This window comes from Platalea leucorodia (assembly GCF_965183815.1).
Source record: "Platalea leucorodia genome assembly, chromosome: 9".
NCBI lineage: Eukaryota > Metazoa > Chordata > Aves > Pelecaniformes > Threskiornithidae > Platalea > Platalea leucorodia.
Window position 1 is genome coordinate 30,321,931 of NC_138831.1, and position 14,880 is coordinate 30,336,810.

At 51.0% G+C, this 14,880-nt stretch overlaps 1 protein-coding gene across 4 annotated transcripts in view; it reads right to left on the reverse strand.

Moving 5' to 3' along the window:
• The window catches only part of SIN3A (SIN3 transcription regulator family member A), a 36,013-nt gene extending 21,567 nt beyond the window's left edge, over positions 1-14,446 (reverse strand). The window contains exons 1-5 of one of the 4 annotated variants that reach the window (XM_082321902.1): positions 14,366-14,446; positions 4,831-5,051; positions 2,991-3,167; positions 1,423-1,529; positions 647-929 (exon numbers count right to left, since the gene is read on the reverse strand). In XM_082321902.1, the coding sequence (XP_082178028.1) occupies positions 647-929; positions 1,423-1,529; positions 2,991-3,167; positions 4,831-5,019 (756 nt within the window). In that variant the 5' untranslated portion in view covers positions 5,020-5,051; positions 14,366-14,446. Of the gene's footprint in view, positions 1-646; positions 930-1,422; positions 1,530-2,990; positions 3,168-4,830; positions 5,052-9,208; positions 9,280-13,111; positions 13,225-14,365 lie in introns of those variants that run through there. The other 3 variants (XM_082321904.1, XM_082321901.1, XM_082321903.1) reach the window with 3 other exon arrangements.
• Between the last annotated feature and the right edge of the window lie 434 nt (positions 14,447-14,880).

Below are 14,880 nucleotides of genomic sequence, written 5' to 3' on the forward strand. Positions count from 1 at the left end.
CATCCAGTTGATGGCTGAACTAGATTCTTTTACACAAAACATCCAGTCTGAAAACAAGACTTCAAGCAATGTAGAATCTACCAAATAACTAATCAAGCTCTTCTAAAGGCTTAATTGCCCCAAGCATTTGAAACCACACACACACACACACTTTCACACCAAGAGCAACACCTTTATCACAGCCTCTGTCTTACGGGGAATTTCTTGGGACTTCAGTTGTCCTGAGACAATATACACAAAAGCAGGCAGTTCAACATGTGCCCAGTGCTTTAATTAGGAAGCCCTTCTTGCAAAGTCAAATGCATTTCAAGGAGCTTTTTCCTGGGGCTGCTGGATCACTCCCTGAATAACACGTGTACATTTTACCAGATGCTCTGAGCATCTTTCAGTTCCCCACTGAAAGCCACAAGGCTTTTGCAAACCCTTAAGGTGGCTTATTTGAATTATTGTCAAATCAACTAGGACACATCTTGAAGTTTGGAAAGGAGAAACTAATCCAACAGCAGAAGCCCAACACATGCAGGTTCACAAATACTATGAAAAAGCAGGGTGTAAGTTCCTTTTTCGCTCTCTAGCTCCCTATCAGTTTCGGCTGGAGGCAGCAGGATCCCCGCGTTATCAATGTATGTCACTCAAAGTCGCTCACCTTACTGATTTTGGCAGGTGGTGGCTGCGGCGCTGGCTGTGCTGGTGTTGGGGTTGATTGCGCTGAAGGCTGCGACTGATGCTGCGGCTGGGGCTGCGGCTGGGGCTGCAAGCCGTGAGTGGGGATCTGATGAACCTGCCCTGGTGTTGTCACATTCACCATATCATTCGTCTGCACCTCAATCTTGTAGCCAGGTGGCAAGAAGGTGTTGAAACCCATGATCAAGTCTGGGTGGCCCTTGAAGAGCTGTGATACGCGGCTGATCACTCCCGGAGTGTCAATACTGAAGAAGGAGTAAGACCAAAAGGTCACAATTCTCAAAGACCCTTTCAGTGGTACACTGAGTTCTCCACACAAAAATTTTCCATTAGAATTTTTACCTTGTCACCTCTATCCTATGAAACAATGCAAAACTGATTCCTATGAACACACTACTGAACTTAAGAATGACATTAGAATTATTTTATTAGCCCAGACAGCATTTTATGAGATCTAGTCCCAAGTCTGACCATTATTAATGGGCAGACAACCAGACAGCCAGATCAACCAGCTATCAAGGCTGTGAACTTGTGAACTCCCACTCTAAGCAGAGATTTAGTATAAATGAAGGGATGCATCTAACTTTCAGGAAAGAAAGCACACAACTGCTTTTACAGTACTGCTAGAGGTGTGTTACTCTGCACGTGGAAGGACAGAATTTAGCTCCTGCTCTGTGCTCCCATGCCCACATACACTCTTTCTAACCTGGAAGGAAGAAGCAAAATACAGCTTATTACCTTTGAGATTTAAATTCCTTCATAATATCCAAGAAGTCATTGTAGACCTGTGGCTGGCTACCAAACTGCAACTTCACCTGGTCAAGATAAGACAATGCATCCTCCACCTGGAGACAGAACAGACAGGTTATATTAGCAGAGAAGATTTTATTTCACTTCCCATTGTTCTGTGAAACATGCATTATTTGAAAACACAGCTGTTAGCCCTGAGCCTGGGCAGGGAATTAAGGAGTAAAAGATCATGAGCCTGGTTAGTGTACTACCAGCACCATTTGAAGAAAAGATACTTGCTCCCCACTCCTGGCTCAGAAGATAAAACTGGACCACAAAGACACAAAAAGGAAAAAAAAGCAACACAGATCAGCAGAATTACTCAAAGAAAAAAAAAAAAAACCTCCAAATTTACCATCGCTGAAGTGACTGCTAGGATAAACAGAACTAGACTGAGTATTTTTCCTGCATTCATATGTGGAAATTATTATGGAAGTCTAAGAAAAAGCAGAAAGTGGAAATGACATATTCAGTGTAGTAGATGTCTGCCAGGTACACACTTGCACTTTTCAAGAAGGCAGACATTTCAGTTCGGCATACAAGGATTTTGAAAATGGCAACTGTGGGCGGTAAATTGTTTTACACCTCAAACAGCAAGAAGTTTATGAACCGTTCGTATACCAACATCCAATTTTCAGATGTACTGAAAGAACAGCCACAGCCTAAAGCAAGAGCTCTGGGTCCCTATCACCTCCAACAGCCAGGCCAGACATTCATCAGCTGCAAAAGCTACACACAGGACCTCTCTTTCATCTGAAATTAAACAACAGCAAAGGAAGACAGACTATTATGTATAGCCCAAATATTGCATCGGCAGAGGATTTGCCATCACTTTTCACTGGGAGAAAGAATCACACGTTTTGAAACCATTTTCAGAGGTCTCTAGAAATGAAGTGTCCTACATTCAGCAAAAGGAAAGGGCCTCTCACCCAACAAGGTAGCGGGTTCCACCAAAACTGGAAGAGACTTGCACCGTATTTGGAAGAGACTAGGAAACAGGCATCAATTCATATATATGTGCCTTCTCGCTAGAGCTGCACCTAATGTAGCTACTTAGAGGGGTTATTTTTGGTGCATTTTTCTCTTTTTTTAAGGATTTTATGGCACATAATCCGAGAATAGAGCCTTCCTTACTCCCAAATTACTCCCACACAACCACCCACATATGCCATGTGTTCAGAAAAGCACCAAGTGTTTTGGTAATTTAACCCATTCATATGAGTACTCCAAGCAATACTTCTTCCTCTTCCTTCCTGCCCCAAATCTTTTCCTAGCAAGTTCATTTTTTATTATGGTATTTGAAACAACAGGGTTTCAGCAGAAAGAGAAGTCCCTTTCTGGATTCAACAGTCTTCCAAACAGGAGAAGCACCTAAGCCTTGTCAAGAAAGCTTTTAGGAGGTCACCAGCTGGCTTTGCAGGGAGGCTTCCCTTACAGACCGAATAGAAGGCAGCCCCCGGTTGCCTAAGGATTTAGGCAGAGGTTTGTTTACTTAAGGCAGCAATGCTCAGCATTACCTTGAGCCTCTGGAACTGCTGCTGCCCCTGCACGGGCACGGCTGGCGGGGTGGGGTGCGTGTGGCTCTGCACCACCTGGCTCCCATGAGGCTGCACCGGCGCGGTGTGGTGGTGGCCGCTGTGGACGGCTGCAATGGCTGGCCCATGGCTGCCCGAGCTCTGCGGCACGGCTGACACCTGGCAAGGTAAAGAGGACATCATGTATGGCTATGGCTTCGTGGCCGCCTTCGCTTGCTGCACAGGCAGAGAGCAAGATCGGTCTTCCCAGACCCAGGTGTACCAGTAAAATTTTAAGGAAGCAGAACACAGTCAGTTTGACCTTTAACCATGACCGCTAACAACCTTACTCAAAAAATATCTTATGTTTTCTTCAACAATGACCCAGAGAGACCTAAAAACGAAACAAGACAACTCTCAACCTATACTCCAAATACAGGAGAGCCCTCTCTGCAAACACATTACAAACGCAGGTTCTCTCCAGCCTGCAGACTCACTGGCTGTCTAGTCACTAACACTAACATAAAGACCTGCAAAAGGGGCCTAAAATTGGATTTTTAAGTCTGACAGAATCAAGGTTCTCTCTTTTCTCTACGACACTTAACGTGTCACAAGCAATAATCTGAATGAACGAATCTCTACAAGCTTCTACACTCTTGCCATTCATTTTGGGTACTGGAAGTCAAATTGTGGCTCTCTGGCACCAGCAGACTCAGGGAAAAACTCAGCTTGGTATCTCCCCTAGAAAAACAGCGAAAGGAACAAAAGGCATGCACTTTTCAAGTCTCCTTCATACATTAAACCAGAAAAGCTTCAATTTGGAAAATCCATTAAGGGAGCCGTTAAAAAAATTTTTAAAAGTAAATTACTTTTCATTGTACACAAACTTAGTTTTCCATTCAAGCCTCTTTTAGATGGGATATACTTTTTTTAATCCTTCTCATGAACAAGAAACAATTTGCTTGCTGGTCCATCCAAGTTCTTTTTAGGAAGGACTGCCAGCATAAACACACCCTCTTCCAGTCCCTGCAAGTGTCTGCCTGTAGGCTCTTCAGCTCTGTGGCGGCTGCTGCTATCGGTGCAAACAGCCCTTCTGCAGAAGTAAGGAGGAAGCTGTGTGTAAAATTAGGCACTAGACGGGGAGAGCAGCTCACCAGCAACACAAGCGTGGAAGATGCAACATGCCAAAAACATGGCAAAGACAAGTAACACAGGAACAGCCTTTCCCTGGTCTTTCACTGGGAGGCATCTCCAGTGCACTCTTAAAGTACATTTTTTTTTCTCTCCCCAGCTGACAGCTGCTTGCAAAGGAGGCAAGAGAGGGAAGAGTGCCACCTGATGACTCTGGGGTAATGTCTTCTGAAACATTTCAGTTTTCCTGAAAGTCTCCAATCTCAATGCTGATCTGATCCAGTCTGTTAAGCTTAAGATCACCCATGATATCATACGCCTGTGACAGAGCAACCACAAGAACAAACCTTTTCCTGGTAAAGAAAAGAAAAATGGAGAAAAAGCCCTGCACACATTTGCCTCTAGGATTCAGAGACCATGATCTGAGAGAATCATTGAAAGAATAATTTTCAAAAAAGCCAAATGACACCACGTTTGTTCAGGTGGCTCTGAACATGAATGGAGCCGATAGTCTTAGAGCAAGTGCTTAAAATGAGAGGTATGACATTTGTCCAATTGTCCAATCCTGTTTTTTCTTTAGGAAGCCCTGGTTACTAAAATAAACTTTGTCTCAAATACAGAATTCTACTGTGAAATGACACGGTGCTGGCTGGCGACGCAGCAGGACGGCAGCTGATCCCCCGAGATGCAGCTAAGGGACAAGCGCACACACCTGGTAGCTGGGAGTTACCGAGTACTGAATCCCCGTGGCAGACTGCATGGTCTCCGAAACCGCCTCATAGACCGGAGGTGCCGGGGCAAGCACGCGGTGCTGGTGTTGAAAAGCTTCGGTGCTGCTGGTGATACGTCTCTGCTGCGACGCATACACGGGTGACTCCTGCTCATCCAATCGCCGCTTCATTCTGAACTCATGCTCGGGAAGCACTACAAAACCTGTTAAAAAGAGGCCAATTAACAAACGCAATTGATTCATCGCTCCCTGCCAGCGCCATGGATGCTAAGTTCACCAAGAGCAGGCAGGGCAAAGTTTCTGTCTATTCACTTAGGTTACTCATATCTCGAGATAGGAAAGTGGAATTAAGATTCAGCTTTCTGCATAAAATAAGCCACCGTGTTTTATCACAAAAAATACAGCCTTATTGTTGGAAATAAAATACTCTGCTTAAAAGTTAGTGATTTCTTCTATCTCACTTAAAGGACGTTGCTAGCATGGGCATCTATCTTAAGCACACGCAGACCCTGAGCAATGCAAAGCTTCTTGAATGCAGTATTTGAACACAACAGACTGGGGGAGGGTGCGTTACCTACACACAGACTGGACAAATGTACCTACATTGAAAGCAGAAAAAAAGCCTCCTGGACAGTCCAGGCAGGATAACAGGCAGCTGTGAGATATGCTTTAAAAATGTTGGAGGAAGGGGGAAGAAGGAGGTAAAAAGCAGGATGCGTAGTCACATTTTGAAATCACTTACAAAGCCCCAAAGCAAAGCGTTCTCTGTTTAATACACATAAGACGTGTAACCTCAGTGAAACCTAGCAACCCACTACACCAGGAGTATTTTGGATACCATGTGCCACACAGCCGTGATCCTCCCAGCATCCTGGCCCCACTCACCAGCACCAAGCCCAAGAGTGCAAAGCGGAGCAGTGCGAGCGGGCACTGTGGCTGGCATCCTGCACGCCTGCCAGGGATGCCGGCGAGCACTCATCAGCCGCTCTCCCACTTACTCTCCGGTATTTTTTCTTCTCCAACACACAGGCATGTTCCTGCCCTACTCTAAGTTGTCTTTATACAACTTCATTTCACTTCAAATCTGACAGGTCATTTTGCCACTGTCCTGCTCCTAAAAGTGCCATTCATTCTTCACTCTGACTCAGCTACTCACCTACTCTTTTCTGCAAGCAAATTCCAGTGCTGTTTTCTATGCATCGATAGTTATTGCCATCTTTGAGGTCTTATCTGCTGCTCATCAAACCACTGGGTGCTCAAAAGCATATGCAGCCTATTAAGGTGTTTGATGGACAGAGAACAGTGAAATCCACCGTCTTCAGCCCCTAATTCATCAGGACCTCTCCAAAGCAAGTGCTTTTCTGTTGCAGTGTAGTTAAACACATTCATTACTAACGTGGACACACAGATAAACAACAGGGAATGAAGTTCCCCCAGAATAATGGTACAACAGCCCACTAAGCCAATTCTCATCTACCAAGCCAGGACAGCTCTTCACAGTCTAAATCCATCATTAGCCAAAGAACCCAAAGATCATTCACCAATATCTCAGTGCACGTCCAATACGTAAATAGGAACCAGCAGCACAGAGGTTCAGAATAGATCAACGTGGGCTTGGAAACACAGGCTTTGTGCAACAAAGTGTTTTCCCCTCCGTGTCCCTCTTTACTAGTCTCTCCTTTCACTTGGAGAGAGTAGGACAAGAAGGAAGATTACTTCGTTTCTTTTTTGGAGTTGCTCTTCAAGTTTAACCTCTCCGAAGAGAGTCCCTTATCAGGTCCCCAAAGCACCCGGGCAGGCAGAAGACAGCTGGCAGAGGCAGAGGAGGACTCCTCAACCCAAGCAAAAAAGAAAGCTTGCTAACTGGATCTTACTTACAAGCTACAAATCCTAAGTAGGTCTGACCCCCAGCACACGCTCAGAAAGCGGAGGAGCACACTCCAGGAGCTCATTTTGCTAATGGTGCCTGCATAGGTTGTCTTTTCATTCAGCTGGTCTCTGCTGACAAATAAAAAGCTAGGCAGGTTAACTTCGAGCTACTCACTTCAAGCACAGCCCGTGCTTAGCTTTGTAAAAACGTACAGTTTTATGCTAATAGGGCTGGGACTAAACCGAGCAATGCCGGCAAATCTGGCCACGCACCATCATCCCACGAGCAGAGCTAGCCAGGATTTTGCATGACAATGGCTGACTGCATGAGTAAAGTCTGGGCAAAGCTTTGGTGGCATCTATTTATAACCCGCTCACCAACTTGGATACCCTTCTGCTCTAAACACTGGTACCCCAGCCAGTCCTTCCACTTTCTTTTGATCTCCCAGGCTGGTTCACCCCTTACCCTCTCAACAGTGCTACAGCTTTCCTTCCCTACAGGAGCAACCAAGAACTGCTGGTTTGCAGACACGTACACGCAATGTCCACAAAGCAGGAACATTCTCAAAAAAATATTCCCCTGTGATTTGCTATAAAGAAGCAAAACGGTTCCAGCAGGCTTAGCATGCTGTCTGCACTAAGGGGTGGGCGTGTATGTATATGTGTACATGGTGTATATGTGGTGTGGCGGCTGTTAAGTGTCCCACCCTTGTATCTCACTTCCCAAAGCAACACTCCACACTTGTCGCTTTGGATGGACTAACCAACCTTTAAAGCAGAGGCTGTTTGAGGACAGAAGATGGCTGGAAGACTCACGTGCCCTTATGAGGATTAAAAGGCCACCTTAGGCTGACTGAGAAGCCTTCTCCTCGTGGAGCCACCAAACATCTCAGTCCTGTGAGGCCGTGGGAATCATGGCAGCACCAAGGATAATTACCACATACACACCAGCAGTATGAACATCAGTTTTTGAAGCTCCTGATTCTCACAGACCAAGTGAGCAATCTTCCAGAAGCCTAGTTTGCTGTATGGTCGACATTAAAGCTTCTGTTTAGTGAAAATTAAAGCTCCTGTAGGTTCTTCTTCTCTCTGACTTCCCCTCACCTTTGCTTACTGAGCCTGGACTCTGCTTCTATCCAAGCACTGTACCTGCTTCAACTTTAAAATTTCATATTAGAGTGTGTGTGTATATATATATACATATACATATATATATATATATATATATATATATATATATATATATATATATATATGAGAGAGTCAGTCAATATTATAGGAAAAAGTCAATAGCATTAGTCAATCTTCCTAGGTAACACCTGGCTAAACTCCTGCTTAGGGTCTGCATCTGCTGTGTGAGAGCAGCTCGCAGCAGACCACCACGGAACGAAGATTACTAATTCACAGGCTTTTTTAATCTTAGCAGAGAGATGATCTCAATACTCTGCTGTACCTAGATGAAGACTAGTGTCGTGGTTAAACCACGACAACTAGTGATGTTAACTCTGTGCATCCACCACCACCGAAACGCTACAGAGAGGGGAAAGCACTGAGGGGTCAGCAAACCAGCACCAGAGCGGAAACTGGTCTGCATCTTGCAGAAGAAAATACAATGCTGAATGCTCCCAAAGGGCATTCATTTCCTCACGGAGGTCCTGCTGATCTTGACCTGGCATCGCCCAAGGATCTTCCCCATTCAAAAGCTGGAGAGATGTGTTGTGCAGCAAGTCCTACCCCTCCTACAGCACACCAGACGGCTGATAAGGAAGAAAGGCTGTGATGAAACCCAAGACTAGACATATCATTTTAAACGGATTTAGCTGAAGCCTGCTGCTCAAAGGGGCAGTTCCACCCACTTCCACCCTCAGTGACAACTGATTTCTCTCAGCATCCTTGCTGATGGCAAAGCCCAGCTAACGTGGAAAGGTGTTTTGAGGATAAATACACAAATGCAATCAGTAGTGTCAAAGATTTGTATCAGCTAGCTGCCCTCCACCAAGGCAACGCTACAAACAGTACAAAGCTTATTTTATGTTGTCTTCTCAGAAATGCAGCACACACCTCTGGCATCCCCTTATGGACTTTGACTCTAAGATTTAAAAAGCCCCAATTCAAATTGCATCATCTGTAATCTTAATTTGGGGGTGGGAAAAAAAAAAAAAGCCCCAAAAATACAGCAAGGACTGCACGAGACTGAAAGCAAGTCACGAACTTCAGATACTTCCCTTCTTTAAAAGCATTAACCTGAGGCATGTAGGAGAGCTTAGCAATAACTGAACAGACTGAGTTCCACTCTGTGCAGTCCACGGAGAATTGCGTGCCCTTTCCTCAGCATCATTTCTACCCAAATGATCTTTTAACTTCAGTTAGAGTAGACTACATTCTGGAGGATGAAAACTACATGCTTTATTTTTTTTTTTTTTTTTGCTTTTCTTTTCTGAGGTTTTCAGCGTTCCCCTTCTCAGGAAAAGGACACTAAATAGGAACACACCTCTGATCTTTCCGCCCGCGCCACCTCCCAGCTCAACAGCTGTGCTTAGTGCTACAGGTAGGGTGCATCAGGCAGACGTACCACAAATGTACCCAGGATCCTCGGCTGGTAAAGCAAGAAAAGAAAATTTAAAAAGGTACATCGCATCTCAGTAACACCACCAGAATTATGAAACTCTACCCTGCCAACCTCATCAGAGGATTTCCCCATCCATCTGCCTCACGTAAGCCAGCGGGACCGATAAACGCAAATGGAGCGCATCCCTTCCCCTCTGGTACGGCAGACAGGAGAGGAGCAGCAGCGCTGACACAGAAAGAGAAGGAACAAAGTGGGGACAAGGCCGGATTCAGCTGGCGGAGCACCGCACGGCTCCCTCCTCGTGCCCGGCTCCCCGCCTGCCTGCTCACTCCTCCGTGGGAGCAATGAAGGCAAGAGAGCCCAGGTACCCTCCTCTTCCCTCGCAAAAGTGCCTCTCCCATGGCAGCTCCACTCCCCAGCTTTTTACTGAATAAGATCTCAAAAATCTAAATTTTTTTATTTCAGGTTTTCTGATCAGATAAGCAGGGTCTTCTGGCATTAGAGATCAGCTGTTAGATAGGTGTCAGAATCCAAAGCAAAAAGAAAAAGGCAAATAGAGAATAGGAAGAAAACAAATGGGGAAGGTCTGCTGCCTCGGCACCTGCTGGAATCACAACATGCCTGTGGATAAACACTGTCTTCACCAACAAGTTGTGAAAGTGCCACTAGAGAGGATTTCGGTCCCCGCAGACCGAGGACACTTCTGAAAAAGGACAGGGAAATCACGTAGCTGCAGATGACACGTTTAACGTGTGTGTGGGCCTTTTAAAAGGTTTCCTTTCGAAGGAGAAAGGACTCAAAACTTGGGAGCAGCAAACCTAAGTCTCTGCTAAAGCTCCGGACCCGTGAGGGGCGGCTCCGACCCTGGAGCTGTCGCACATGTCCTGTGGGACAAATCCCCATAGGATTTTGACGTCGTATATCACGGTGCCTGCTAGAAAGCAGCCAGCTCAGGTTCTGGCAGCGCCGCTGTCTGTGCACTGTCCCAGTCGCACGACTTCCAGAACATGACCCAGCTTGTCCAGCAGTCACTGGTATATTTTTTGCACGGTGCCACAGAGCCCCGATCCCTCACCTGTAACACGGGAATAAGCCCCCAGCCCCGCTGCAGAGGCATGCTATGCAGAGAGGCGCATCTGTGACTGGAGTAGTCATTCCAAAATGAAATGAGAAGTATCCAAAAGAAAAAGGTTCTGGAAAAGCATAATGCGAAGGTGTCAGAGCAGTTAGGAGAGTTTTCTGCACGGTGACACGGTGACAGCCTGCGCATTACATGCCAGAACCCACCATGAGGCAGACGGGACACGAGTACACCCCACTTGTCTCCGTCCAGATGGGTAACAAGTTAGTACGGCGCTGATCTGTGCTTTGCCAAAGCAGCAAACGGCCTGGGCATTAAACTCCACCGCAAAGAGACGATCCAAACCGAGCTCTACACTCAATACAGAGGTTAGCATCGTTTTGCCCAGTTTCCTGAGTACACTTTCCCCACGCACAGAGAATTATCAGAATACTTTTATTTACTCTTTTTTTTTTTTTTTTTTTGATTAAAAAAACCAGACAAGACCCCACAGGAGTTGGAAAAAAGCAGCACGTCCCCAAAAAGTGCACCCCCCACCTAACAGCCCAAAATGACACCTATTACGGGACTCTCTTTTCTGTTCCAGCTTTAACAGCCATAAAAGCTTTTCAATGCTGGAGAAGACCAGAACAGCAATCTGGACAGAAAACGATTCATAAATCCTGGAAACATAAATGATCCGCCTGCCAATTCCAACGCGATGCTCCCGGCTCCAAGACCCACACGTGCCAGGAGCCTGCGCGGAGGGCTCCCCTGGCAATCTGGGCTGGGGAGGGGGGGAGACCATCCCCCTTCCCACCCTGCTTCCAAAAGCAATCTAAATCATCCGAAGTTTCCCCAAACTTTAGCAAGTTACTGCCATTTTATTGGGTGAACTACCACGTTGAAGCTTTTCAAACAAATTCACGCCGAGACCGAGTACCTTAACCAGAAGCAGTGGGTGGGAGGGACGAGGACGAGACGCTTTGGGGTGAGAAAGCACGGCTTCCTTTTGCAAAGAGTACATCGGCCTGAAAAACTGCTAACTTCACCCAAGCAGGGAAGAAAAGACCCTGAAAAGTGGTTTTCTGTTCCTGGAGATCCAGCACAGGCTGACACTAGGCTGCCAAGGCTCTTTTATGTGATGAGAGAATTTTACAGGTGCTTTGAAATTAGTATATTAACATAAGGTGCCATTTTATTATATAGTATTAACAGCAGAGTATTTTAGAACAACGTATACCTCTTTGAAACTGTATTTAAAAAAAAACCCTACAAGTTAGGACTGGAAGACTGAAGTGAAGATAGAGCCATGCAGAAGTAAGTTGGGCATTTCCCACTTGTTTACTGACCCCACACCTTTTAGCACGACCGATGAACATAAAAGCAACAAGTTAGAAAAGAAATGTAAGGTGTTCAGTCATTCTTAAGCTACACTTCAGTGCACGAACCAGGTTTTGATTCCTCTGGACAGCGTGGGAGATTAAAAATCCACGCACAGCTCGAGATGCCTTCGATTGCTTGTTCCAGCACTATTTTAAACAAATTATTTTTTAGTTTTGTATCGCTTTAGCAGTGCAAATAAATGCATTTCTTCTGGAATGTACCCTTTCCATCAGTGCACTGAATACACGTGTTATTTACACAAATAACGACTATAAAAATGCATTCTGAACCTGGGCCAGGAAAACACAGAAAAGACAGTATTTAGTTGAGTAGCCTTAGCTCGTATTTTGAAGGCTACCTGAACCCCACAGCTGGCCGGCCTCCTGCAATCCCGGGATAAAACCTAACGTAGTTTCTACAGGCGTTACAGCAGCCTGAACAATTAAAAACCGGGGCTGAAATGCCAAGTGCAAGTCTCCGACAAGTTCAAGGCACCACACCGCGCAGGGAGGACGTGCAAAAAAAAGGATGCCAGCTCCCTATGAAAAACGCTTAAAAATGAATGCGGGCCAGAGGAGCCCTCCGGTTTCCATCTATCTACGCGCGGCTCCAACAGGTCCTTACGGATGGCTGCGGTACCGAGCTGAACAACTGCAGCGGGGGCTCTGGGGAAGCCCGGGCGTCCGCGGGGGCCGCTCCGGAGCGGGGATGGGGCCGGTGCGAGGCGGGAGCCGGTGCGGGGGGAGGCGAGGCGGCGGAGCGGGACCCCGCCGGGCGGCCGAGCGCTGCCGGGCGGCAACTTCTGCGGGAAGTTGGGGCGGGCGGGGGGACACCGGGGGCGGGGGAGCCCCGCGGCCCCCCCGGGCCCCAGCCGGCTCTCGGGGGGACGCCCCCCGCCCCCGGCCGAGCAGCGCGGCGAGGCGCACCCCGGGGGGGGGGGGCCCGGCGGAGGGCCCAGCGCGCAATGCGGCCGGTACCGGGGGCGTGCGATGCGGGGGAGGGCTGGCGGGGGGCGGTCCCGCCGCAGCCCGGGAGCGGCACCGGGCGGAGGGCGGGAGGAGGGGCGGAGGGAGGCGCCCGCCTCGCAGCGCGCCCAGCGGCCGCCGCACGCTCCGCCCGCCGCTCCCGCCATGCCGGGGCCGGGACACCCCCCTGGCGCCCGGCGGGGCGGGGCGGAGCGGGGCGGGAGGACGCGCGACCGCCCGCGCGGGCCCGGGGCTCCCCGGGGAGCCGCGCCGCGGGCACCGGCCCCCCCGCCCGCCCCCCCGCCAGCGCGCGCGGCACCGGCGCCAGGCCCCGCCCCCTACGGATCGCCGGAGGGGGCCGGCACCGGGCCTGGCGACCCCCCTTCTCCTCCGCCCCCCCCCCTCCCCCCTTACCTCGAAGCGGGCCCTGGCAGCGGCCGAGTCTCCCTCAGGGTCAGGGGGCGGCGGGGCCGCTGCGGACCCCTCCCGGGCGGGTGGCGGGGGCGGGCTGTCCCCGGTGCGGTGAGGTGGGGGGGGTCCCCGCGCCCCTCCTCCCGGAGGAAGGGGGGGCGGGCGGGGGCGGCGCCGGGGCCCCGGGCGGGGTGGGGGGGGGGGGGCTCGGCGGGGAGGAGGGGGTAAGATGGAGTAACCGTCTCTCGGCCGCCGCGGCGGAGCGCTGCCCGCTTCTCTGTTCCCCGGGAAATCCCGCCCCTCCCCGCGCAGGGGGGGAGCCCCGACTGCCCATTGGGCGCGCCGCACGCCCGTCAGCCCTGCGGCCAATCGCCGCCTTGGTTCCGCCCACCTCGCCCGCCCCTATTGGCCGCGACCCCCAGGAAGGGGATGTGGAGAGGAAGGGAGGGAAGAGGGGAGGGGGGGAGCGACCGCCGAAGAAAAATGTCCGTATAAGCAGCGCGCCCCGCCCCCGTCCCGCCTCCTCCGCTACCCCATTGGCGGAGGACGAAAAGCGCCAGCCAACCGGCGAGCGGGCAGCGCCACCGTCACGGCGGGGAGCCCGCCCACGCGGCGAGACCGGCCCCGCCTCTGACTGACGAGGCCCCGCCCCCTCTCTGGGGAGCCCTTTTGTGGAATGTTTACATCGGCCGCGGCCCGCGCGCGCGCTCGCGGCCCCCTCCCCCTCACGGCGCGTGCGCGCACGTGCTCACCGGGCCCCGCCGTTAACCCCCCCCCTCCCCGCCGCCGCCAACCGGCGGCGGGGGGTGGTTGGCGGTGGGGCCCGGGGCGGGGGGGCGCGGCGCTGCCTTTTGTCCCCGACCCCTTCACTTCCGGGATGGCAGCGCCCCACGTGGGGCGGGTCGGTTACACGTGTGGGGGGGGGAGAGACACACACACACACGCACGCACGCATGGGGGGGGGAAGAAGCCCGCGCGCGGCGGGGGCGTGCCCGCCGCCCCGCGGCCAATGGGGGCGGGGGGCGGGGCCGGCGCGGCAGCCGCTCCCCCCGCCCCCACTCACTCACTCCCCCCTCCCCCCCGGCGTCGCGCGCTTCCCGCCGCGCGCTTCCCGCCGGCGGCCGTTGGAGCGCGCGGGTCGCTCCTTCCCTCAGCCCGGCGGCGGCGGCGGCGGCGGGCCTCCCTCCCGCCCCCGGGGAAGCAAATCCCGGTCTGTCGTGAGGCACGGGGAGGGGGGGGAAAGCAGCTGTTACATACCCTCAACGCGCAGGCGAGGAGCCCTGAATGGAGGGGAACTCCCCCCGGGGCGGATTGGCCCCGCGATGCCGATCGTCACGGGCGGACCGCCCACCGGCGGGGGGGCGGGGTGAGGGCTGAGGGAGAGGCCTCACCGCGGAGGGCGGGAGGGAGCTGACCCCCGGCCCTGCGGCAAGCCCTGCCTTCGCGGGGGTGGGCGAGCGCTACCCAGTCCCCTCTGCCGTTGATAAAACGCGAGCGGGAGGTGGGGCAGCGGCTGCGGGTTTTAATCTTTTTTACTATTTTTTTTTTCTCCCGGGGTTTACGAAGTTGTGGAGGGAGTTGCTGGCTTCCCCTCTGCTGCAAGCACCGGCCCCCTGCCTGCCTGAGATCAAGGCTAGAGGAGCCAGGCCTGACCTCGGATTAGCTGTCACCGGGCCTGCTGCTCATCTGGTCATCATGGAGGGGGAAAAATAAAAACGCACCCACTCTAAACTTCTATTAAAATACATATTTTGAGCATTTTCACTCAAACA